Source organism: Diospyros lotus, chromosome 1 (genome assembly GCF_014633365.1).
Source record: "Diospyros lotus cultivar Yz01 chromosome 1, ASM1463336v1, whole genome shotgun sequence".
Lineage (NCBI taxonomy): Eukaryota > Viridiplantae > Streptophyta > Magnoliopsida > Ericales > Ebenaceae > Diospyros > Diospyros lotus.
This window is the reverse complement of record NC_068338.1, coordinates 33172374-33195944: the sequence shown is the minus strand read 5'-3', so window position 1 is coordinate 33195944 and position 23571 is coordinate 33172374. Positions and strand designations below refer to the sequence as shown.

Here is a 23571-nt window from a genome sequence, read left to right as displayed (position 1 = left end):
TATATATATTTTATATGTAAATTAAAATATATATTTGACACATTACTTATATATAAGAGTTATACTACATGATTAGAAAGCCTCGTTAAGAGGCTTACAAAATAGGGTCGAGGGCATTTGAGTCTTTTAAACTCTATTTGATTGGGGTGAACTTCGATGACTTTGTCATTATGACCCCAATTAAACATTTGAGTCATTTGGGTATTTTGTCATAAGGAGTTCACCCCAATAACAACAATTACTCCTTACCCCAGAAGTAATGATGAAGTCATAACACTAACCTAGATGCAGTGACAGTCGATGAAGCGACGAGGCTTAATGGTCGACGATCGTGCAATTATGGGAGAAGGGAGAGAGGAAGGAGGCGAGGGCTGGGCGCGCGGCCATGGGAGAAGTGACAGAGGAGAGATGCAAAGGGAGAAGTGAGATGCGAAGATTAGACGAGGGTTTTTGGGTCTTTTTGATCTCATTTGATAAGTCCGTCCGTAAATGTGTTAGGTAATATAGAATAATCTTATATACAATAGGTCAAATTTTTATTGCCAAATTTATTCAACTAAAATGTATTAAATATTAATTAATTTTATATCAAATATTTTGTATATAACGTATGTTTAGTTAAATTTGTAATTATATGTAAAATATGTTAAACTAAATAATATTTATATTTTTACAGTTTCAAAATTTGTCCGTATCCCGAATGGGTAACAAGGGTCCCGATCTGGATCCAGAAATTGGAGGCCGAGGAGCCCTACTTGAATCTATAAACCAGAAAGGATATAGCCGAGGAGAGGGAGCGCGCGTTTATAATACGCCGGGTGAGTCTCTCTCTCTCTCTCCATCGGAAGTATGGCGGTTGGAGGTTGCACTTTCTCGTCCGATGATATCGTGATAAAGCCGCCGACGGACAGGCGATCGTACAGATACATACAGCTTCCAAATGGTCTCTGTGCTCTGCTCGTACACGATCCAGAGATTTGCTCTGATAAACCTGTCGGGCAGCCTGACAATGCCGGAGCTAGTGGAGATGAAGATGAAGAAGAAGTGGAGGACGATGACGATGGCGATGGTGAAGAGAGTGAAGGCGAGGAAGAGGACGACGATGAAGAAGAAGGTGAATCTGACGAAGATGATGGAAACGACGCGGAAACAGAAGGAAAGGGTGGCGCATCTCAGACTAAGCAGGTCTGCTTTTCTTTACACTGTCTGCAATTTTGAGTGATAAGTAACTTTGTTGTAGTTTTTATATATAGAATTCAGTTAGTATCGAGAGTCAAATTTTTCGTACTCCGCATGGAAAGTTCTCCCTGTTTCTTAAGTTTCTATTGATTCGGTTTTTTTAGTTGACATTGTCCTTTTGTGGCCTTCTCATAATTAGTTAACTTATGCAGGCGGCAGCAGCAATGTGTGTCGGAATAGGCAGCTTTTCTGACCCACTCGAGGCACAGGGACTTGCACATTTTCTAGGTTTCTTCATTGTCCTGCTGCTCATTCCAAGTATTTGCAGTTATATACAGTTGCATATGCATACACGCTAAATACACTATACTTACTATGTTAGCGAGTCCTGTACCGGTAAATGGCCAAAAGAGGATGCATGGGTGTGGTGATGACGGACGTTCCCGAGGACAAAATAGTTTCATTGGATGTAGCCTTGCTTAGCTAAAATTCACGTTACTGATTATAAGGTGCAAGTACTTTGATGGGGGACAATATGAGTAGTCTTTAGTATTAATTTAATGAGTTTTTGGCTGGTGTGGCCAATTATATTAAGCCTCTGTTTCTTCCATTTCATTTTCATATGTGGTCAATTCAGTATTTGTTTTCTGTATTCTTCTTTGTTCTTTTGAATTTACCTGTCATGAATGTGCAATTGAATCATTACCTAGAAATCATATGTTTTTGCAGAACATATGCTCTTCATGGGGAGTACTGATTTCCCAAAAGAAAATGAGGTCTGTCAGTCCTTTTTCTTGTTTTCGCTTCAACCATTCTGCCTATAAGTCATGTCATATATGCTCATTATATACCAATATATCATTAATAAAGTTGCTAATGTATTATCTGCAAATTATGTGTGTTCCACACTATTTTTCATTATTACCTAATAGATTAAGATATCAATTGTTTAGTAGTGACTCCAAGGCCACGAGGCCCTCCCTTTTGACTATTTTCTTTGCCAGTATGATAGTTATTTATCCAAGCATGGAGGTTCCTCAAATGCATTCACAGAAGTTGAGCATACTTGCTACCATTTTGAAGTTAAACGGGAGTTTCTCAAGGGTGCCTTGAGAAGGTAAACTTATAGTTATGTATATATATGATGTTTATAGTCCTTCTCTTTATTTTTGTAGGATATCTTGTTTTGTACGTATCTTCTTTTTTTTCCCAGGTCTTCTATTGAGTTGCACAAAGTTTGAAAAAGTCAAATCTGATCCTGAGTCTTGAGGATTCAATTACCGGATCCCTTGTTATTTTGTTTAAGCACGTTTGACCAGTATATCATTGTGATTTTCATTTACTTGAAGTCTTCCTTTCTTTATAATTCTAATTAGCACCTATTGTTTTCAGGAATTTTTATATTTGCACACATAATAGGGGAAGCACATTTTGGTGACAAGAAAATTAAGAAGGTTTGACCAAGAAGAAATATTTTTAGACTGAAATTGAGGAACCTTTTGATGTTGCATTTCATTTATGTGTTTAACTTAATCTTATGAACCAAATTAAAGTCTCAATGAATGTAGGAATGGTTGTTGGATTAATCTAAATAGATTTTGAGTTGAAGCCACCTGATGCTGAATTGAGGAGAAGGAATAAAATCCACAGGAGAATAAAGGAAGGAAGAAGAAATATAAGAGAATAGAAAGAAGAAAAAGGCAGATAAGAAGAAGAAAGCAAGGGAGAAAGAGAGTAGAGAGGTTCCTAGAGAGAAGGAGAAATCAGAAATCTGTATATTCAATAGCAATTCAAGACTTGTGTGTTCTTGATTGTTTCTCCTAATTATGAGAGAGAGAGAGAGAGTCCTTCTAGAAATTTAATAACTAAAATTCTTAAGATATGAAAATAAAATATAAAATAAACCTAGTTCTACCTTATTTTGGATATATAAATGAACCTATTCCTTATCTATTTTGGGTAAATTGTTTAGGATTCAGAGTATTGTTTTGTTTTTCTTTTTCAAACTATCTCAATGGTGGAAATTAATAAAAGTTTGAGGTAGAAGAAGACTTCTAGATTTGAAATCACAATCCAAGATGTCTAATGTGCAAAAGTCGGGTTTGAGATTGAGTTTGAAGCAGAAGATTGGGGTGTCCCCTGTGCATGAGGCTCTTTGCTTTGTGAGGCTTTGGGAAGGGTCATTTTAGCATGTGGCCTTACCCTACTTTATAAAAGCATAACCTGTGACCTGCTAGTCATAAAGGAGTAACGCATGACCTAATAGACACAAAGGAGCAATGATAGTGATACTAAACCAACTTTACCCTTGCCTTGCGAGTGACCTTACCAAGGCCAACCGACTAGTCACAAAGGAGCAATCTTGCATGAGTATCCCTGCTTTGCAGCAATAGAGAGAGGTCATTTTTATACACAACATGACATTTGTTTTAAAAGGATTGTTTTCATAACTCAAATCCATGACATGCGAGACACAAAAGAGGAACTCATGACTTACCAGTCACAAACCTTGTTGAAGCAAAAGACTATAAACATGAAATTGAGGTCACTGTGATATGATAAAAGAGTTATATTTTTGTTGCCTATGCTTATAAGTTTGAAGTTGAGAGTTAATCCAATGCTTAGCCAATTTTGAGGCTTGTAGAGATTCCTAATTCAGGAGGTGTATGGGTTACTTTCGTTTGGCCTTTTCTTTTTATACTGGTGGATCTCTTTGGGATTTGAGAAGATTTTACTTGTAACAAAAAAGATGGTAAATGCACTTTATGTTCTTAAAACTTTTTCAAGTCCATAAAACTTGATGGTGGAGTCACAAAAGGGAAAGTGGCTAAATTCGGGCTATGAATGGATGAAAATATTCTTGGGGAATCCTTGATAGTGAATGGGGAACAAAGTTAAGTACCATTAATACAGGCTTAACTGTTATTTTTGATGTGCATGGCGCCTAATTTCTTTGAAATTGAATAACAATTGCCAATCCTAATCTTGTGCAAGCTCTTTTCTTTTTGATCCCCCACCCTCCTCCTGTGGTGTATAATTATGGATTGAAAGATGATTAATATATTTATGTGACCTATATTGTTCTACAGATTTTCGCAATTTTTTATTTCACCTTTGGTTAAAGCTGAAGCGATGGATCGAGAAGTTCAAGCAGTGGATTCAGGTGTGTTCCCAGTTAATGTGTTCTGCTTGGCAAAAGATATGCTATTTATCATTACCTCATCTCCTTTATTTTCGGTCGCTAATACTCTTCTAATTGTAAAATATCATTTGAAAATGTGAAACAAAATCAATTATAGAATTTAATCAGGTTCTGCAAAATGATTCTTGTCGTCTTCAGCAACTACAATGTCATACATCAGCACCTGGACATCCTTTTAACCAATTCTTTTGGGGTAAGCTTGCATAATCCTTATCCAATTTCTGTTTTAGACTGATGCATATTTTATACTGAACAATTAGTTTCTTTGACGACCACATGGAAGGCAATAAGAAAAGCCTGGTTGACGCCATGGAGAAGGGAATTAATTTGCGGGAGCAAATTCTGAAATTGTACAATGATTATTACCATGGTGGGTTGATGAAGCTAGTTGTGATTGGAGGAGGTAAGGTTTTTGTGTGAAACATTTGATATCAATGAAATTGCAGTATATCTGTTTGCTGATTTGCATGAGTGTGATGATAAAAAGTAAATTGTAGCAAGTAAAGATGACAGATTGATTTTGCTGAACTAAATCTTTAGAGTCATAGATTCTGTTGTTTCAATTACTTTTAAGTCCAACTTTTTAAGGGTGCTTAAGAATTGAACCACAAGGTCAAGGTTTTAGGGTTAGCAATGGAGTAGTCATTGTCGAAGGACTTACAATGTAGTAGTAGGACACGATTGTGCTGGAGAGAAACTGAAATTGATGTTGTGTGTTGATGATCTAAGTTGCACGGAAACGGAAATGGAAACAAATATGATATGAAATAGAAACGGGAAAACAACATTTTTAAAAAAAGTAGAAAACGGAAATGCGGGAGAAACGCATAAATAAAAAAAATATATGGGCAGTTTTGGAAAGATAATTTTTATTATTGAAAATCATAAAAAAATAGTTATTCAATCTAAAAATAAATTAACATAAATTTCATAATACATTCAAACAAATATAAACATAAGTTCTATCATCCATGAACTATGACTTATTAATTCAAAACAAACAATAAATTTAAAAAAAGAAAATAATCAAACATAAAATGGTTAGGGATAGAATTTGTATTCTGTCCCTAACCTCTTTATGGATGGAAATGCATTTCCATATCAGAAACGCGTTATGATATTTTCCTAATATTACAAAATGCCCCAAAACATTTTTTTGATATTTCTTGGCCTTTCGGTACACGAAACGTTTTGAAAATGCCAAAATAGTATCCCGAGACATTTCCATGGATCATGGTTGGCGATCAGGTTGAGGGTAGTTGCATTACGAACCTTATGTGTAAAAAATAAATAAATAAATAAAACTAGAAGCCCCCTCAAGGTTGTGGTGACACACCCTTGTGTACTAATGCTTTAGCTCAAATGTTGGAACTGGTGGTGTAAACATTGGTGGAGGTTGTGATGATGACAATCCCAGTGTTGTACAAGTTGAGGCAGTGACAGTAGTAAATGCCTGTAGGTTAGATGCACTTGTAATTGTCACGACCTGGATGCAGGCAGACATCCAGGCCCTTGATGCAGCAGATTACCACTTTTACTTTCAGTTGTTATTGCTATTTTTATTTTACTACTTTTACGTTCAGTTGTTTTTATTTTATTTTCTAGATTGCTATTTTGGCAATAGGGATAGGCTTATATTCAGTAACAGCAGTTTTGTACTAACAGGCAGTTATGTACAGTAACAGTAGTTACATCCCATTTCCTTTTCTACTACATCACTATCTGTATGAGGGGCTATACAAGCCACCTGAGAACTGGTTTTTGGATCATTAATGGAATATCAGCAGTTCAGTTTCTGTCATCTCCAATTTTCTCCCTGTTTCTCCCTCATCTCTCTCTATTTCTCCCTCTCTTTCAATTCTCCCATCGAAGAAATTACAGTCAGGCTTGGGTTCCTAACAATTTGGTATCAAAGCACTCGGTCCTCAGCTGTGATCCCTAGCAGTTGACTCCAATCAGAGGCAGTTACTGATTTTTGGAAACAGATCAGGGGCAGTTACCAGCTTCTGGAAGAAGATCAGAGGCAGTTACTGATTTCTGGAAGGAGTTCAGAGGCGGTTACTGAATTTCTGGAAGCAGTTACATTTGGCTGTTAGAGGAAGATCAGAAGAAATTGACTAAGGAAATGGCAGAGGGAACCTGCACGAAGCAGATGGAGGCGAGGTTGGAGACCATGGAGTTGGGTTTGCAGCATACTCAGGAAGAATTGAGTCGTTGCCGGGAGGAGAACACTACCACCAACACTGCCACCAAAGAAGCTGTGCAGTCACTGGAGAAGGAAGTTGCTAATGTTGGCCAAAGGCTGGATGGGCTTCTGAAAATGTTTTAGATGCCAACCTGCCGGAAGATTTCCCTCCAAAAACCGTTTCAGAGCCAATCTTGACAAGAGTAGGCACTTTAGAGCCAACCTTGATAGGAGCGGGCATTCCTCCTCATCCTTGCATGTCACAAGAAGATGAGGAACAGCCAGAAATAAATCAGGCTGTCCAGGTAAGGGGATCTTACCAAAATCACCAACACACACCTCTATCTAGGCTGGAAATCTCCATGTTTGAAGGTGTTAAACCAAGGTGGTGGGTTAGGAGGTGTGAAAGGTTTTTCCAATACTATAATGTAGCTGAAAGTCAGAAAATAAACCTTGCAGCAGCCTACTTCAATGACATGACTGATGCATGGTTTCAAGGGTGGAACAAAGTGAGGGTTGAGACAAATTGGACAGAATTTGTGGAAGACTTTTGTGTTGATTTAGACTTATTGGTTTAGGCAAGTTTAAATTATTTGATCACTCACGAATACTCTTCCCACACTCTCGGATTAATCAGTAACATATGCTAAATGAAACAGAAAGTAAAGAATTCACAATTCAAGATATAAATCAGAAAATCAATCCACAAGACATCGATTTTATCCTAGTTCGGATCGCAAGAATTGCAACCCTACATCTAGCAGTCAAAACACCCCCTCGAGCAACTTTCTTTATTTAGTATGAATGATCGGTACACATATGAGATCCCTTCCTTCTATTTCCCAAGTACAACAGGACCTCGCTCCCCAAGATTACAAAGCTATCTTTCAAACTGTAGCCTTTCTCTCAGAACGATCAATACTCGTTACAAACAAAAATGAGAACTTTTGACCCTCTATCGGCTACCCTTTGCCCTCTATTTATAAGAGTAGGCAGACATCCCAATATAACCCAACTGGGATTAGGTAATTACTGTTTTAACCCCCAAACATATACTAATAACATTTAGGAATTATTTCTAACTGCCTATCTACCCCCTAGCCGACATAAGCCGCTGTCTTCAATGATCTTCTAGTATAACTGGAGGCAAACCTCTCAACATTTTGTGATAGGTTTGGTGAGAAATCTATGGCGGATGCAACTGAAGAGTTTAATAAGTTGAAACAGGAGGGATTGGTGATAGAATACCATATCCATTTTTAAGGAATTGAGGTTGTTAAAACATTTGCCTTAGATTAGTCTTGAGGCTCAAGAGAGAAAAGAAACAGAAAAGGATACGGGTGTCAGAGGGGTTTCTAGAAGACCGTTAGACCATCAGTTACATATTGTAACGGTAACCACCACATGTATAAGGTAGTTATCAGTTCTATCTCTCAGAACTAATTAAGGATAAAATAGCTTGATTTTATACAAATAAGTAAGAACAACATCCTCTTTTAAAGAGAGGATTATGAACAAAGAAGGAAAGAAATAAACTAAATATAGACAGCATCCTAATTTACATCTTTTACTTACTATATTTACATAATATTTACATAAAACATAAATCCTAGAATATTCTAGGATCAAAGTCAAATCTCCCTTAATTTGAGCATATTTCCAGCACTCCTCCTCAAGCTGGCTTGTAGATGTCTTCCATAGCTAGCTTGCCAATAAGTTTATCAAATTGTTTCTTGTGAAGACCCTTAGTTAAAACATCAGCAATTTGTTTAGTTGTTGGAAGATATGGCATGCATATTATTCTAGCATCGAGCTTCTCCTTGATGAAATGTTTGTCCACTTCTATATGTTTTGTACGATCATGTAACACTGGATTATGAGAAATAGAGATGGCAGCCTTGTTGTCACAATAGACTTTTATTGGTTTCGATTGAGGAAACTTCAGTTCTTCAAGTATCCCTTTGATCCACATTCCCTCACAGATTCCATGAGCAACAACTCTGAACTCTGCTTCTGCACTACTTCTAGCCACCACATTTTGTTTTTTGCTTTGCCAAGTGACTAGGTTTCCCTCAACAAAAGAACAGTAGCTTGAAGTAAATCTCCTATCATTAACACTTCCTGCCCAATCTGCATCAGTGTAGATCTCAACTTGCAGGTGGCCATGTTTCTTGAACAGTAAGCCTCTTCTAGGAGTCCCTTTCAGATATCTTAGGATTTTGTAGACTGCTTCAAAATGCTCTGGCCCTGGTGAGTGCATGAATTGACTCACCATACTTACTGCAAAAGCAATGTCAGGTCGCGTATGAGACAAGTAGATTAATCTGCCCACAAGTCTCTGATATTGTTCCCTGTCCTTTACTTCTTCAGCTTTGGCAGCATATAGTTTCACATTAGGCTCGATGGGAGTTTCTGACACCTTGCAACCAAGTAAACCTGTTTCTTCAAGAAGGTCAAGAACATATTTTCTCTGATTAACAAAGATGCCTTCTTTGGATCTTGCAAACTCCATTCCAAGGAAGTATTTTAGGATCCCTAGGTCCTTGATTTGGAACTCCTTTGCAAGTTTCTACTTGAGCACTGCTAACTCTGTCTCATCATTACCGGTTAAAATAATGTCATCAACATAAACAATCAAAATTGCAACTTTACCATTTTTTGAGTGTTTATAAAATATAGTGTGATCTGCCTGACTTTGAAGGAAGCTATAACTGGTAACTGCCTTTCTAAAGCGTTTGAACCATGCTCTTGGGAATTGTTTGAGACCATACAGGGATTTCTTCAGTCTACATACTTTGTCACTCCCAAGTTTATTTTCGAATCCCGGTGGTAAGCTCGTGAAGACCTCCTCTTCAAGATCACCATTAAGAAATGCATTTTTGACATCAAGTTGGTGTAGAGGCCAATCTGAATTTACTGCAAGAGACAACATGACTCTAATAGAGTTTATTTTTGCAACAGGGGCAAAGGTCTCCTGATAATCAATCCCATAAGTCTGGGTGAAATCTTTAGCCACCAGTCTGGCTTTGTACCTATCAACACTCCTGTCCGCCTTACATTTTATTGTAAACACCCATTTACACCCTACTACTTTTTTGTCTTTGGGCAGGTTAACTATCTCCCAAGTACCACCTCTCCTTAGAGCATTCATCTCCTCTATAACTGCTAATTTCCAGTTTGGATCATCCAAAGCTTCCTGTATATTCCTTGGCATAAACAAGTGTGAAATCCTAGATGTGAAAGCCTTATGATTCTTTGATAGTCTGTGGTAGGAGAGATATTTAGCAATAGGATATTTAGTGCAACTTCTGACACCTTTCCTAATTGCTATAGGAACATCAAGATCAGAAATAGTAGGTAAATGATTGGAAATAGTTAAAGAATCAACTTGAGAACTATTAGGTAAAGTGGAAGGAGGTGGACTAAATGTTGAAGTGGGATTTCCTGAACTTACAGTGCCATTTCTCAGGTTTTCAGATTGATTTGTGCAGGATTGACATTCAAGTCTTTGTTCATTTGATGAAATCTCTTCCTGGTATAAAGCTGAAGCTTATAATTTAGATCACGATGATCAGTGTAGTAATTCTCCCCCTACCCGAGAAACCCCTTTACTTGGCATCAAGGAACTAGAATCTCCTACGTGACTATTATCAGAAACATGCGATTCTTGAGTAGGACAGATTGTGTTTGAAAGAGGGACAAAAACATCTCAAAAATTGTCTTCATCTTCATGTTTCTCCCCCTGAAGGAATTTTTTGGAAAAATAGGGTTTGTTTTCAACAAAGGAGACACCCATACTCACGCAGATCTTTTTTGTGAGAGGATCATAACACTTATAACCCTTTTTTTGAGAGGTATAGCCCAAGAAAAAAACATTTGACAGCCCAAGGATCAAGTTTTGAGCGAAATTGAGCAGGGATATGAACATACACAGTACATCCTAAAACTTTGACAGGGAGGTCCGAATGTAATCTAGTGTTGGGAAAAAAATCTTTTAGACACTCAAGGGGTGTTTGGTATTTTAATACTTTAGCAGGCATCCTGTTTATCAAATAGGATGCTGTTAAAACAGCTTCACCTCATAAGTATTTTGGAATATGCATGGAAAACATGATGGCACGTGCTACTTCGAGTAAATGTTTATTTTTATGTTCAGCAATGCCATTTTGTTGAGGAGTATGTCGACAAGTAGATTGGTGGTGAATACCTTTAGTTTTCAAAAAATCCCCCAAGTGCTCATTGAAATACTCGGTGCCATTGTCAGAGTGTAAAATGCCTATTTTGGTTTGAAATTGATTTTCAATCATAGTGTAAAAGTTTTTGAATAAATATTCCATTTCAGATTTTTTGTGCATCAAATAAACCCAAGACAAACGGGTATGATCGTCTATAAAGGAAACATACCATTTTTTTCCAGATAGAGTAGAAATTTTAGATGGACCCCAAACATCACTATGAATTATATAAAAAGGTTTGGATGCTTGGTAGGGTTTTGGTAAATATGTAGAACGATGATTTTTTGCTAAGATGCAACTTTCACACTGAAAAAAAGAACAATTCATTCCTTTAAATAATTCAGGAAACAAACGTTGCAAATAGGCAAAATTAGGATGTCCTAGTCTAAGATGCCATAGCATAATTGTATTGTGAACAGGAATTGAACTAGTACTACTAAAGCCCTGAGCTTTTTTATTACCAGACGAAATTTCATCAAAGTAGTAAAGACCTTCAATCATCCTAGCACGCCCAATCATCGTCCCCAAGTTCTGGTCCTGAAATTCACAATGGGATTCAAAAAAGGTAACACGACAGTTAGAATCTTTGCAAAGTTTACTAACAAACAAAAGATTGCAAGCCAAGTTAGGAACATGAAGGACATAATTGAGATTAATTTTCTCGGTTAGTTTAATAATTCATTTTTCTACAATAGATGAAAAACTTCCATCGGCAATTCTGATTTTTTCATTGCCAGAGCAAGGATGATAGGTATTAAATAAATAAGGAGAACTAGTCATATGATCGGAGGCTCTAGAGTCAATAACCCATGGAGAGGAATGTAGACAAGAAAAAGCTTTAGGTTTTTTACCTGTGTGTGCCAAGGAAACACTGGGAATACCAGATGAGGAACTGGATTGTAACAGCTTCAAGAGTTGATCAATTTGCTCTTTGTTGAAGGGACTTGTGTCAACCTCATTCGCAGTAGGGACCCCACGGTTACTGCCCTTGTCTCCTTGCTTGTTGCTCTTCCAATTTGCAGGTTTGCCATGAATTTTCTAGCAGGTCTCACGAGTATGGCGTGGCTTGTTGCAATGGTCACACCAGACCCGAGGCCGTTCATTGCTTCTATGCTGGTAATTTGCAGCCTTGAAGGCAGTAGAATCAGTAAACAACGCAGAATTTTCAATCGACTCACCAACAATTTTTTTGCCAAGCATGACACTCCTTCGACTTTCTTCCCTTCGAACCTCAGCAAATACTTCACCAATAGGAGGAAGGGGAGATCGGCCAATAATCCTCCCTCGCACCTCATCAAACTCGATATTAAGACCAGCAAGAAACTTGTAGATACGACCATCTTCAACCATTTTCTTGTGGTGATTGCAATCTTCAGTAGATTTCCACTCATAAGTGTTGAAGAGGTCAAGATCTTGCCACAATCTCTTCAAAGAATGGAAGTACTTAGTAACAGAATCATCTCCTTGTCGAATCTCTCCCAGCTTCAGAGTTAACTCAAAAACCTGAGATTGGTTACCCAGGTCAGAGTACATCTGATTTACATTATCCCACAATTCCTTAGCAGTAGGATAACACATATAATTGGAACTAATATCTTCATTCATAGAATTGACCAGCCAAGTCATGACCATAGAATTTTCAGCATCCCAAATGGAATGTGCTGGGTCATCTATTGCAGGTTCCTTCTTGTCTCTCGTGATGTAGCCAATTTTTCCTTGCCCGCGGATATACATTCGGACAGATTGAGACCAGCGAAGAAAATTATCACCATTTAAACGAATGGTGGTGATTTGGACATAATGGGTGCTAGAATGGTTTGGCTGGGTTGCTGGAATTTTTGTTTGGATGGTAGCAGTAGGGTTTTGGGTAGTTTCAGAAGTAACTACCGACATAGTTTATCACTTGGGAGTGGAAAAAAAAAAAAGACAAGAAGAAACAATAGGGTTACCAAGATCTGGACGATGGCCAAGGCAGTAGGTGGCTGAGGCAGAGAGACCGCAAGCAATCGATGGCTGAAGCAAGCAGTAGGCGGTCAAGGCAGAGAGGCTGCACGCAATTGGTGGCTGAAGCAAACCCAACAGACCCAATCGAAGTGGGTGTCTCCTTCCTGAAACGATCTCGCCCAGAGGGAACTTGCACTCGCAGGAAGTAGAAACGATCTTGGCGGTTGACAATGGAGAGGAGACGACCTTGGGTAGCAGTGACCAGTAGACCCGAGAGCAGTGACGACTGGGCGATCTGGGTGGCCGCAACCGGTTGACTAAAAGTGGCCAGCTCCGAGCTTCAGCGGCCAATAGAGAGGCTCTGACGGTCGCAAGTTATGGCAAAGGGCAAAGGCCTAGGTAGTGAATGGCTGAGACTTAATTTGAGGATGTGATACCATCTCAGAACTAATCAAGGATAAAATAGCTTGATTTTATACAAATAAGCAAGAACAACATCCTCTTTTAAAGAGAGGATTATGAACAAAGAAGGAAAGAAATAAACTAAATATAGACAGCATTCTAATTTACATCTTTTACTTACTATATTTACATAAAACATTCCCTTAATTTGAGCATATTTCTAGCACTATCCTTGTAAGTTCCGCCCTCTATGGTTTATAAATAGAGGGTCGGGGTCTCATTCAATACACTGATTTTCATTCTATCTTAAGAGAAAGAGTATGTGTTGTGTATGTGAGAAAAGTGTGTATAGCTTTGTAATCTCCAAGATTAGAAAAGCTTGTGTATAGGGTTGTGTGTGAGAGTGTAGTACATGTAATCTATTATTGTGTTTTTCAAGATAGTGAAGAGAAAGATTCTCATCAGTCCGAACGTAGGTTCTCTAAAAAAGGAGATTCGATCTAGGATAAATCTCCTTTGTCACGTGTGTGTGTTGAATTCTGTGTTGTTTATTGTTTCCTAAATTTTGTCCTTTTTTTCATATGAGTGAGCGTGTAGTTCTTGAGGGATATCCTAGAGCAACCGTCTTCCATAATCAAGATTTCAATAAAGACTCAAGGGAAAGAGACACGACTCATCAACAGACCATGGCTTCATCTTCATCCGCCTTAAGACACGACATTGAGAAGTTTGATGGGCAAAACGACTTTGCCCTCTTGAAGATGAAGATGAGTGCACTCCTCGGCAATCTTGGCCTTGAGGAGGCACTAGAGGGAGAAGCCAAGATGTCAAAGACCTACACAACAAAACAGAAAAAGGAGATACTCAAGAAGGCGTACAACACACTCATCCTAAGTCTTGGTGACAAGGTGCTAAGGGAGGTGTCCAAGATGAAGACAACCGCTAAAATTTGGCTCAAGCTAGAGAGCCTCTACATGACCAAATCCCTGTCCAACCGTCTCTATCTTAAGGCAAGATTTTTTACTTTTAAAATGCATGATAGTCAAAAGCTTCAAAATCACATAGATGAGTTTAACAAACTTTGCTTAGATCTTGAAAACATAGATGTTAAGTATGACGATGAAGACAAGACATTGGTCTTGCTTCACTCCTTACCTACATCATACGAGACATTTGTTGACATTCTAAAACACGGTAGAGATACCTTATCATTAGATGATGTAATAGCGGTCCTAAATTCTAAGGAATTGTAAAACAAAGTAGAAGGAAAATCCTCTCCAGGAGATGCCTTAATTTCCATATTTAGGAGTATTAAACGAGATCCTAGCGGAAGGGGTAATTCACGGTCTACATCAAGAATTGGAAAAAACCCTATAAAATGCTATTATTGTCATGAAGAGGGCCATATTAAGAGGAACTGTCCCAAGGAAAAGAAAGATCTTCGTGATAGGGGTAGTGCTGATGGTGGAGTTAGTGTGTGATGATTGGCTTATGGACCCCGGCTGCTCATACCATATGACTCCTAAGAGACACTAGCTACAAAATTATCAAGAAATAAATGAGGGAAAGGTTTTTAAGGTATTAAGGATTGGTGACATAAGATTAAAATGTCATGGTCCTGCAGTTGGGAGCATTAAGAGGAGGGTATTCTTGTAATAAACAGGAGGTAGTTAGAGAATAGTATTATTGTAATAAAGATCAAAAGGTAGTTAGAGAATAATTCAAATGGTGATTGTAATTCAAATATGGCGCCAAGGCTGGGTATATAAACCAAGCCTGCGACTAGAATGGGTATGAATGGAAAAATATTGATTCTCTTCTCCCTCCAAACTTCTTTCTCTCTCTCTTAATTCTCTCATTCGAACCCTCAATTCCCGCGCAATTCCCACTGAATTGCGAGAGAATTTCCTTATCAGAATTGAGTTCTGACAATTTGGTATCAGAACAGTTTTTGGGCGATTGGATCAGGCCATGGCTGATGGGACGAGGATGAAGCAGAGGCGCATCTCCAGCAAGTGTCGTCCATGGTGTTCGAGATGCAGAATCGCATGGAGATGTTTGAGAATTTGGTAGAACGGAGGATCGACGGGGTGGTAAGTGTGTGCCACGAGGAGAATAGAGCGCATGCCACTTAATTGGAGGATCAAATGAGAGAGCAGAGTCAGGCTTTCAAGGATCAAATGCATCAATTCATGCTGATGCTCTCGCACCAAACTCAGGTAAGAATCTCACCTAAATTCCCTCCCTTTGAACGATCTGAGCCAATTCTCAATAGCCAAGGAGGAAATCTTAGATCGGAGGGATCGATGGATTTGGCAATGGAGTAGCTGGTGATGGAGGAGAATGTAGGGGTAAGGAGACAAGGCACTGCGACCAGATCGAATCTGATTGGTTCGCTGATGCTTAAGATGGAGATCCCTCTATTTGAGAGCCAGAATCTCAGGTGGTGGGTGCGGCGTTGTGAGAGGGTGTTCAGCCTGTACAATGTGGTTGAACAGTAGAGGGTGGTAGTGGCGGCAGCCTACATGAATGACATGAGTGATGCATGGTACCAGAGTTGGAGAGGTGTTCGGGAGGAATGCACGTGGGAGGAATTCGTGGAAGGTTTGTGTGGATTCGGGGAGAAGGGGATGACGGACGTTGTGGAGGAATTCAATAAGCTCCAGCAAGGGGGAATGGTGCAAGCTTATCAGTAGAGGTTCGAGGAGTTAAAGGCCCTCATGCTGATCTCAAACTCCACTCTCACCGAGGGGTACTTCGTGTCAAGCTTCATTAGTGGCTTGAACGAAGATATCCATCCCACTGTTAAGATGTTCCGGCCAATGATAGTCCAACAGGCCACGGAGTGTGCCAGGTTGCAGGAAATGACGGTGGAAGCGTTGGCCAAGAAGCAGAAGGGGGTGAACAAGGGATGGCAGAGGGTGCCCCAATAATAAAACAACCGTGGAGGAACTAATGAGGGAGGCACATGGGGACAAAGCAATAAGGGGTTGGCTCTTCCAGCGCCTTCCAAATCATTCGCAGGAAATTTGAGAGAACAGAGGAGGTTGGCTGGACTTTGCTTCCGATGCAGAGATAAGTATACACCCGGCTATCAATGTAAACGATAGTTACTGTTATTGGATGGCACTGAAGAAAACGTCGAGGAAGAAGTCAGTCAAGGGGAAGAAGGAGGAGAGGAGAAGGTGGAGATCTCCCTACATGCTCTAAGGGGAGTGACCACTAATAAGATCATCAAGGTGGAAGGCAGAGCAAGGGGAAATAGTTTGATGATCCTCATTGACAACGAAAGCACCCATAGCTTCCTAGATGAGAGAATGACCAAGAAGTTGAAGTGCAGCCTCACTAGGACCCATCCTCTATCGGTCACCGTGGCCAGAAGGTATTGTGCAAATCAGTGTGTGTGGGCTTTTGTTGGCAGATGCAGGGGGAAGAATTTGAGGTTGACTTATGCCTTCTCAAATTGGGAGGTTGTGACATGGTCTTAGGTGTTGATTGGATGAGGGAGGTCAGTTCCATCTGTTTTGATTTTAATAAGATGGAAGTCACATTCGAGAAGGGGGGAAAGAAGATGACTCTTATGGGTAATATGGAGATAGGGACCTGTAAGATGATTACAGGCAAGAAGCTACATAAGCTGCTTAAGAACAAATGGACGCAGGTAACACAACTTTTCTCCATACATGCTTGGGAATTGGAAGGAGACACTGAAAGAAGGGAGCTGTTCTTGCTTAATTCCATGGATGTAGCTCATACTCCTTGGGAGGTAACTGAACTAGACTCTCTTAATTTACTCTAGATGAGTTTGGGGACTTGTTTGAGGAACCTAGGGCTCTACCACCCCCGAGACCTATAGACCACACCATCAATTTGAAACCCAATGTTGAGCTAGTCAACCTTCGATCCTATAGATATTCCCCAAAACAAAAAAGAGAAGATTGAATGAATGGTTAAAGAAATGTTACACTCCTCTACCATTCGGCCAATCACCAACCCCTATGCCTCACCCTTGCTTCTAGTAAAAAAGAAAGATGACAGTTTGAGGTTTTGCATTGATTACCGCCAACTCAATTCCCTTACCATCAAGAACAAATTTCCTATATTGATTATTGAAGATTTATTAGATGAACTACATGGGGCCAAGGTTTTTTCTAAGCTTGACCTCAGATCTGGATATCACTAGATTTGTGTGCACCCTAATAACATCCACAAAACCGCATTTAGAACCCACCAAGGGCATTACGAATTTTTGGTAATGCCTTTCGGATTAACCAATGCCCCAGTAATCTTTCAAGCTCTCATGAACCAAATATTTGAGCCCTACCTTTGCCAATTCATTTTGGTATTCTTTGATGACATCCTTGTGTACAACCCTACGTTATCCCAACACACAAAGCACTTAAGGACCACTCTGCAAGTCCTCAGGCTCAATAAGTTGTACATTAAGAAGTCTAAATATGCATTTGCATAACCCCAAGTAGAGTATCTTGGCCACATTATTTCTGGTGCAGGTGTGAGTACAAACCCCCAAAAGCTAGCAACCATGACCGCTTGGCCAAGACTTGCCAATGTGAAAGCCTTGAGCCTTACTGGGTACTATAGGCGATTTGTGAAGGACTATGGCCTCATTAGCAAACCCTTAACAGAATTGCTAAAGAAAGATGGATTTCATTGGAATGATAAAACTGAAGAAGCCTCTGGAAAGTTGAAAATAGCTATGAGTGAGGTGCCCACGCTAGGTCTCCCTGATTTTAGTCAATCATTTGTATTGGAGACAGATGCAAGTGATTTTGGAGTGGGAGCATTGTTGATGCAGGGGGTAGACCCCTAGCTTTCATTAGTTAGGCCTTAGCCCTTAAACATTTGGGTCTAAGTGTATATGACAAGGAACTCCTAGTTGTCCTAATAGCAGTAGAGAAGTGGAGGCATTACCTAGAAGGGGTCGATTCATAATAAAGACAGATCACGAGAGCCTCAAATTTTTGTTGCAACAGAAACTCCATACGCACCTCTAGCGAAAAGGGATGTCGAAGTTAATGGGGCTAGATTATGTAATACAATACCATAAGGGGTATGAGAATAACGCTGTAGATGCTCTATCCAGGTGCTTGGAGGATGGGGGAGCAACTACTATCATTGCCTTAACACCTGATTGGTTTTTGGAAGTGACTTCCTACTATAGTCAAGGAGAGTGGACTAAAACGCTGATGGAGCAACTCACTATTGACCCTGATAGTAGACCGAACTTCACTATTAAAAATGGGGTGTTAAGATATAGAGAAAGATTGGTGATTGGGGAGGAAGAATCCCTCAGGAGAAGAGTGTTGAAGACTCTACATGATTCTTCCGTGGGGGGGCATTTGGGGGAGCTAAATACCTATAACAAGGTGAAACAACTATTCTATTGGCCGAGGCTGAAGAAGGTAGTGAAAGAATATGTGATATTTGTAGCAGATGCAAACATGAAAACATTCACCCTCCGGGGTTGCTACAACCCCTACCTATACTAGACCAAGCGTGGACCAAAATCAGCATGGACTTTGTGAAAGGGTTGCCAAAGTTAGAGGATAAAGATTGTGTGTTACTTGTGGTTGATAGATTTACAAAGTATGCTCATTTCTTGAGCTTAACTCACTTATTTACTGCACAAGAAATGGCTAGAGTGTTTCTAGATCTGGTGGGTAAGCTACACGGTCTGCCCCAAGTGATTGTCTCAGACTGAGATAAGGTCTTCACAAGCTTGCTGTGGAAAGAGCTCATGAAGTCCCTAGGAACCCATCTACATATGTCTTCCTCCTATCGCCCGGAGATCGACGGGTAAACGAAGCGAGTAAACCAATGCTTACAAACCAATCTCAGTTGTGTATGCTTAATGTACCCAATTGGGTGGCATAAGTGGCTTCCTCTAGCACAATGGTGGTATAACACCAGTTATCATTCCTCCCTAAAAATGACATCATTCGAAGCACTCTTTGGGTACCAACCACCTATTTTACCATTGGGCGGGGGCCATAACTTAGTGGCCACAGTGGATGACTACCTAGTCCAAAGGCAACAGATGTTGTAAACTCTAAAAAAGGAGTTAGTCAGTGCACAGAACTGGATGAAACAATTCGCTAATAAGAAAAGGAGCGAGAGGGATTTCTCTGTTGGGGACAAGGTGTACTTGAAGTTGAGGCAAGCACAGTTGAAAACCATATCACCCCACAAGGTAAACAAGCTCAGCCCAAAGTTCTACAGTCCCTACCAAAGTGATTGAGCAAGTGGGAAAGGCTGCCTACAGGTTACAACTCCTAGGAGAGTCCTCCATCCATCCCGTATTCCATGTGTCACTCCTTAAACCTTCCTCTGGTAACAACCCGGTGAGTCCCATCCTGCCTCCAGTAGCCCAGAATAGCCAACAGGGGGCAGAACCTATAGCTATTGTCGGGAGAAGAGTTATCTACAAATAGAAGGCACCAATCACATAGGTGTTGGTGCACTGGTCCAACCTCCATCCGAAGAACAATACATCACTTGCTGGATCTCCTACAACAGTTTCCCGGGGTAGCCTAGTTACTTTGACCTACTTGAGGACAAGCAGCATTTCAAGCAAGGGGGCAATTGTCCTGGTAATGGAGTTGGGAGCATTAAGAGGAGGGCATTCTTGTAATAAGCAGGAGGTAGTTAGAGAATGGTATTATTGTAATAAAGATCAAAAGGTAGTTAGAGAATAATTCAAATAGTGATTGTAATTCAAATATGGCGCAAGGCTGGGTATATAAACCAAGCTTGTGACCAGAATGGGTATGAATGGAAAAGTATTGTTTCTCTTTTCCCTCCAAACTTCTCTCAATCTCTTAATTTTCTCCCTTCATTCTTCTAATTCTCTTGTTTGAACCCTCAATTCCCGATTCCCATTGAATCGCGAGAGAATTTCCTTGTTAAAATTGAGTTATGACATAAAAATGTATGATGGATCATATAGGACCCTAACAACAGTAATGCATGTCCTAGAACTTAAGAGAAACTTAATTTCTCATGGTGAATTGGACTGGAATGGCCTTAACTTTAAGGGTGAGGGTGGAGTCTTGAAAATCACCAAAGGATCCTTAATATGCATGAGGGCAGTGTTGTAGAATGATATATACATTCTGCAAGCAACCACTTTGAGTGGGGAAGTTGCTGTAGCAAGCAGCAATGCCCAAATGCAGGCGAGGTTGTGGCATCTAAAGATGTCACACATTAGCGAGCAAGGGCTCAAGGAGCTTGCCAAGCAAGGCATTCCAGGTCATGGCCAGGTTGTAGGACTCAATAAATGTGAGTCTTGCATCTATGGCAAAGCTGTTAAAGTTAAATTCAGCAAGGAAGCAATTCATTCCTTAAAATCACCATTAGACTATATACACTCAGATTTGTGGGGACCATCTCAAACCTTAACCCATGGAGGCTCTAGGTATTTTCTATCCATTATAGATGACTACTCTAGAATGTTGTGAGTTTATGTCTTAAAGTCAAAAGATCATACCTTTGAGGCCTTTAGGACATGGAAGAAAATGGTAGAAAACCAAAAAGGGTGGACTATCAAAACCATTAGAATAGATAATGGGCTAAAATTCTGCAATAAAGAGTTCACTCAAATGTGCAAAGAGAGTGGGATAATTAGGCATTTGACTACCCCAGGAAACCCTAAACAAAACGGATTGGTCGAAAGAATGAATAGAACATTATTAGAAAGAGTGAGATGCATGCTATTCCACGCAAATTTGTCCAAATCTTTTTTGGGGGAGGTAGTATCAACTGCAGCTTATGTGATCAACAAATCACCATCAGCTACAATTTCAAACCCCCTATGAAAGGTGGACAGGTCATAAGCTAAGTTTAGAACACCTTAGGGTGTTTAGTTGCTTAGTCTATGCTCATGTGAAGTAAGGCAAGCTGGAACCTCAGGCTAAGAAATGCTTATTTGTAGGATATCCCCACCGAGTCAAAGATTATAGATTGTGAAACCTTGAGAGAGAAGGGCCCAGAACTATGGTCATAAGAAATGTGACATTTGATGAAGGGGCTACCATGAAAGATGTAAATATAGAGGTCTAGCCAGACTTAGGGGAAAATTCTAAGTCTATAGATGCGGAAATTCAAGGCATAGTGTTTGAAAATGTTCAGGAAGATCCTCATGATCAAGATTTTGCACAATATGAGGAAAGTGAAGAAGAGAATGATGCAGACTTTAGTTTAGGAGACCAACCGGATACCTCTAGGTATAGTGTGGCTAGGGATAGACATAGAAGGAGTCGAAGTGGTTTTTCAGACCTAGTATCTTATGCACTAACAAGTGCATCTGAAGTGGTAGGAGAGGAGCCTCTAACATTTGAAGAGGGAGTGCCATCTAAAGAATCAAAAAAGTGGATAGAGGCCATGGAGTTTGAAATTGAATCCTTGAGAAAGAATCAGACTTGGATTCTGGTTAGGCTGTAAATGGCTCAATAAGATCAGGGAAGGATCAGGGAAGGGGTTGGGATTAATCCAAAACCTAGGTATAAGGTTAGGTTAGTGGCTAAAGGATTTACCTATGTCCCAGGTATAGATTTCAATGAGGTTTTTTCACCAGTTGTGAGACATACTTCAATTAGAGTGTTGCTTGCCATAACAGCTCACCTAAACCTAAAATTAGAACAAATGGATGTAACCACAATTTTTCTTCATGGAGACCTAGATGAGAAGTGTGAGAATCCCACGTCGCCTCAGCAAGGGAGACTTGGGCTATATATAAGGAGGAGGATCTCTCCATTTGTTAAACTGACTTTTCAGGTTGGAGTTCTACCTCTGACTTCTCACAAGAAGATATTAATGGAACAACCTAAAGGCTTTGAATCTAGAGGAAAGGTGGAGCAGGTATGCTTGCTTAAGAAATCATTTTATGGGCTTAAGCAATCTTCAAGGCAATGGTATAGGAAATTCGATATGGTTATGTTAAACCAAGGGTATATTAGAAGTTCCTCTGATTGTTGTGTTTATGTTAAACATATTTCATCTTGTGTTTCAATCTATTTACTCCTTTATGTGGATGACATGCTCATAGTAAGTCAATCTAAGCAAGAAATTCAGCATCTAAAGCTGAAATTAAAGTCAGAATTTGAGATGGAGTTAGGGGAAGCAAGGAAAATTCTAGGGATTGAAATCACTTGAAATAAACAACAAAGAATATTATACATATCTCTTAAATGCTATCTAGAAGAGCTAATTAAGAGGTTTGGAATGGTAGATGCTAAGGCAGTGAATGTGCCATTTGCTTAACATTTTAAATTATCCTCAGATCAATGTCTTAGGGATGGGGAAAGTGTGAAGGAGATGAGTGGTAATCCCTTCTCTAGTGCAGTGGGTAGTTTAATGTATAGCATAGTGTGCACAAGGCTTGATTTGGCTCATGCAATGAGTGTAGTGAGTAGATTCATGGCAAATCCAAGTAAAATACACTAGAATGCTATTAAGTGGGTATTTAGGTATTTAAGGGGTTCTAGTAGCATGGTTTTCTCTTATGGTGGAGCTGATATGGGAGAACCAACAAGTATCCTAGGGTATTCAGATGTTGATTATGCTGTTGATTTAGATAAAAAAAAGATCCACAACCGGATATGTATTTAAGTTGTGAAATTCTATTATCAGTTGGAAATCAAGCCTCCAACATGTGGTGGGTTTATCTACAATCGAGGAAAAATATATAGCAATATTTGAAGCTATAAAAGAGGTTATGTGGTTAAAAGGCCTAACCAGTGAGCTCCTAAGGACTATAGTGGATGCCACCCTGATGTGTGATAGTCAAAGTGTCATTCACTTGTCTAAGAACCAAGCACATCATGAAAGGATAAAACACATAGATGTGCGACACCACTTTATTGGGGAAATAATAGAGAATCAAGATGTAAAGCTAACTAAAGTTGCAGGTGATGAGAATGCGGCTAACATGTTCACAAAGGCTGTACCTATTGCAAAGCTGAAGCATTGTATGAAGCTACTGTAGGTAGTCCAAGATGCTGAATAAAGAAGAGCTTGGCGAGAATAGAAGGGTGCAAGTATCTATCCTGAGGAAGCCTAATCAAATGCAAATGGGTGGAGAATTTGTTAAAGCATTTGTGTTATATTAGTATTGAGGCTCAAGAGAGAAAAGAAACATAAAAGGATATGGGTATCAGAGGAGTTTCTAGAAGACCGTTAGACCATCAATTACATATTGTAATGGTAATCGCCACATGTATAAGGCAGCTACTGGTTCTGTCCTTGTAAGTTCTGCTCTCTATGGTTTATAAATAGAGGGTCAGGGGTCTCATTCGATACATTGATTTTCATTCTATCTCGAGAGAAATGAGTATGGGCTGTGTATGTGAGAGGAAAGTGTGTATAGCTTTGTAATCTCCAAGATTAGACAGCTTATGCATAGAGCT

The 23571-nt window shown here is 39.6% G+C and overlaps 1 protein-coding gene across 1 annotated transcript in view; it reads left to right on the top strand.

Annotated features, from left to right (window-relative positions):
- Positions 1 to 735: 735 nt before the first annotated feature.
- Positions 736 to 23571, top strand: part of LOC127796078 (nardilysin-like) — a 44615-nt gene continuing 21779 nt past the window's right edge. Inside the window, exons 1-7 of the mRNA XM_052328145.1 lie at positions 736 to 1185; positions 1392 to 1467; positions 1909 to 1955; positions 2184 to 2296; positions 4269 to 4342; positions 4479 to 4574; positions 4665 to 4784. Coding sequence (XP_052184105.1) covers positions 850 to 1185; positions 1392 to 1467; positions 1909 to 1955; positions 2184 to 2296; positions 4269 to 4342; positions 4479 to 4574; positions 4665 to 4784 — 862 coding nt within the window. The 5' untranslated portion in view covers positions 736 to 849. The remainder of the gene's footprint in view (positions 1186 to 1391; positions 1468 to 1908; positions 1956 to 2183; positions 2297 to 4268; positions 4343 to 4478; positions 4575 to 4664; positions 4785 to 23571) is intronic.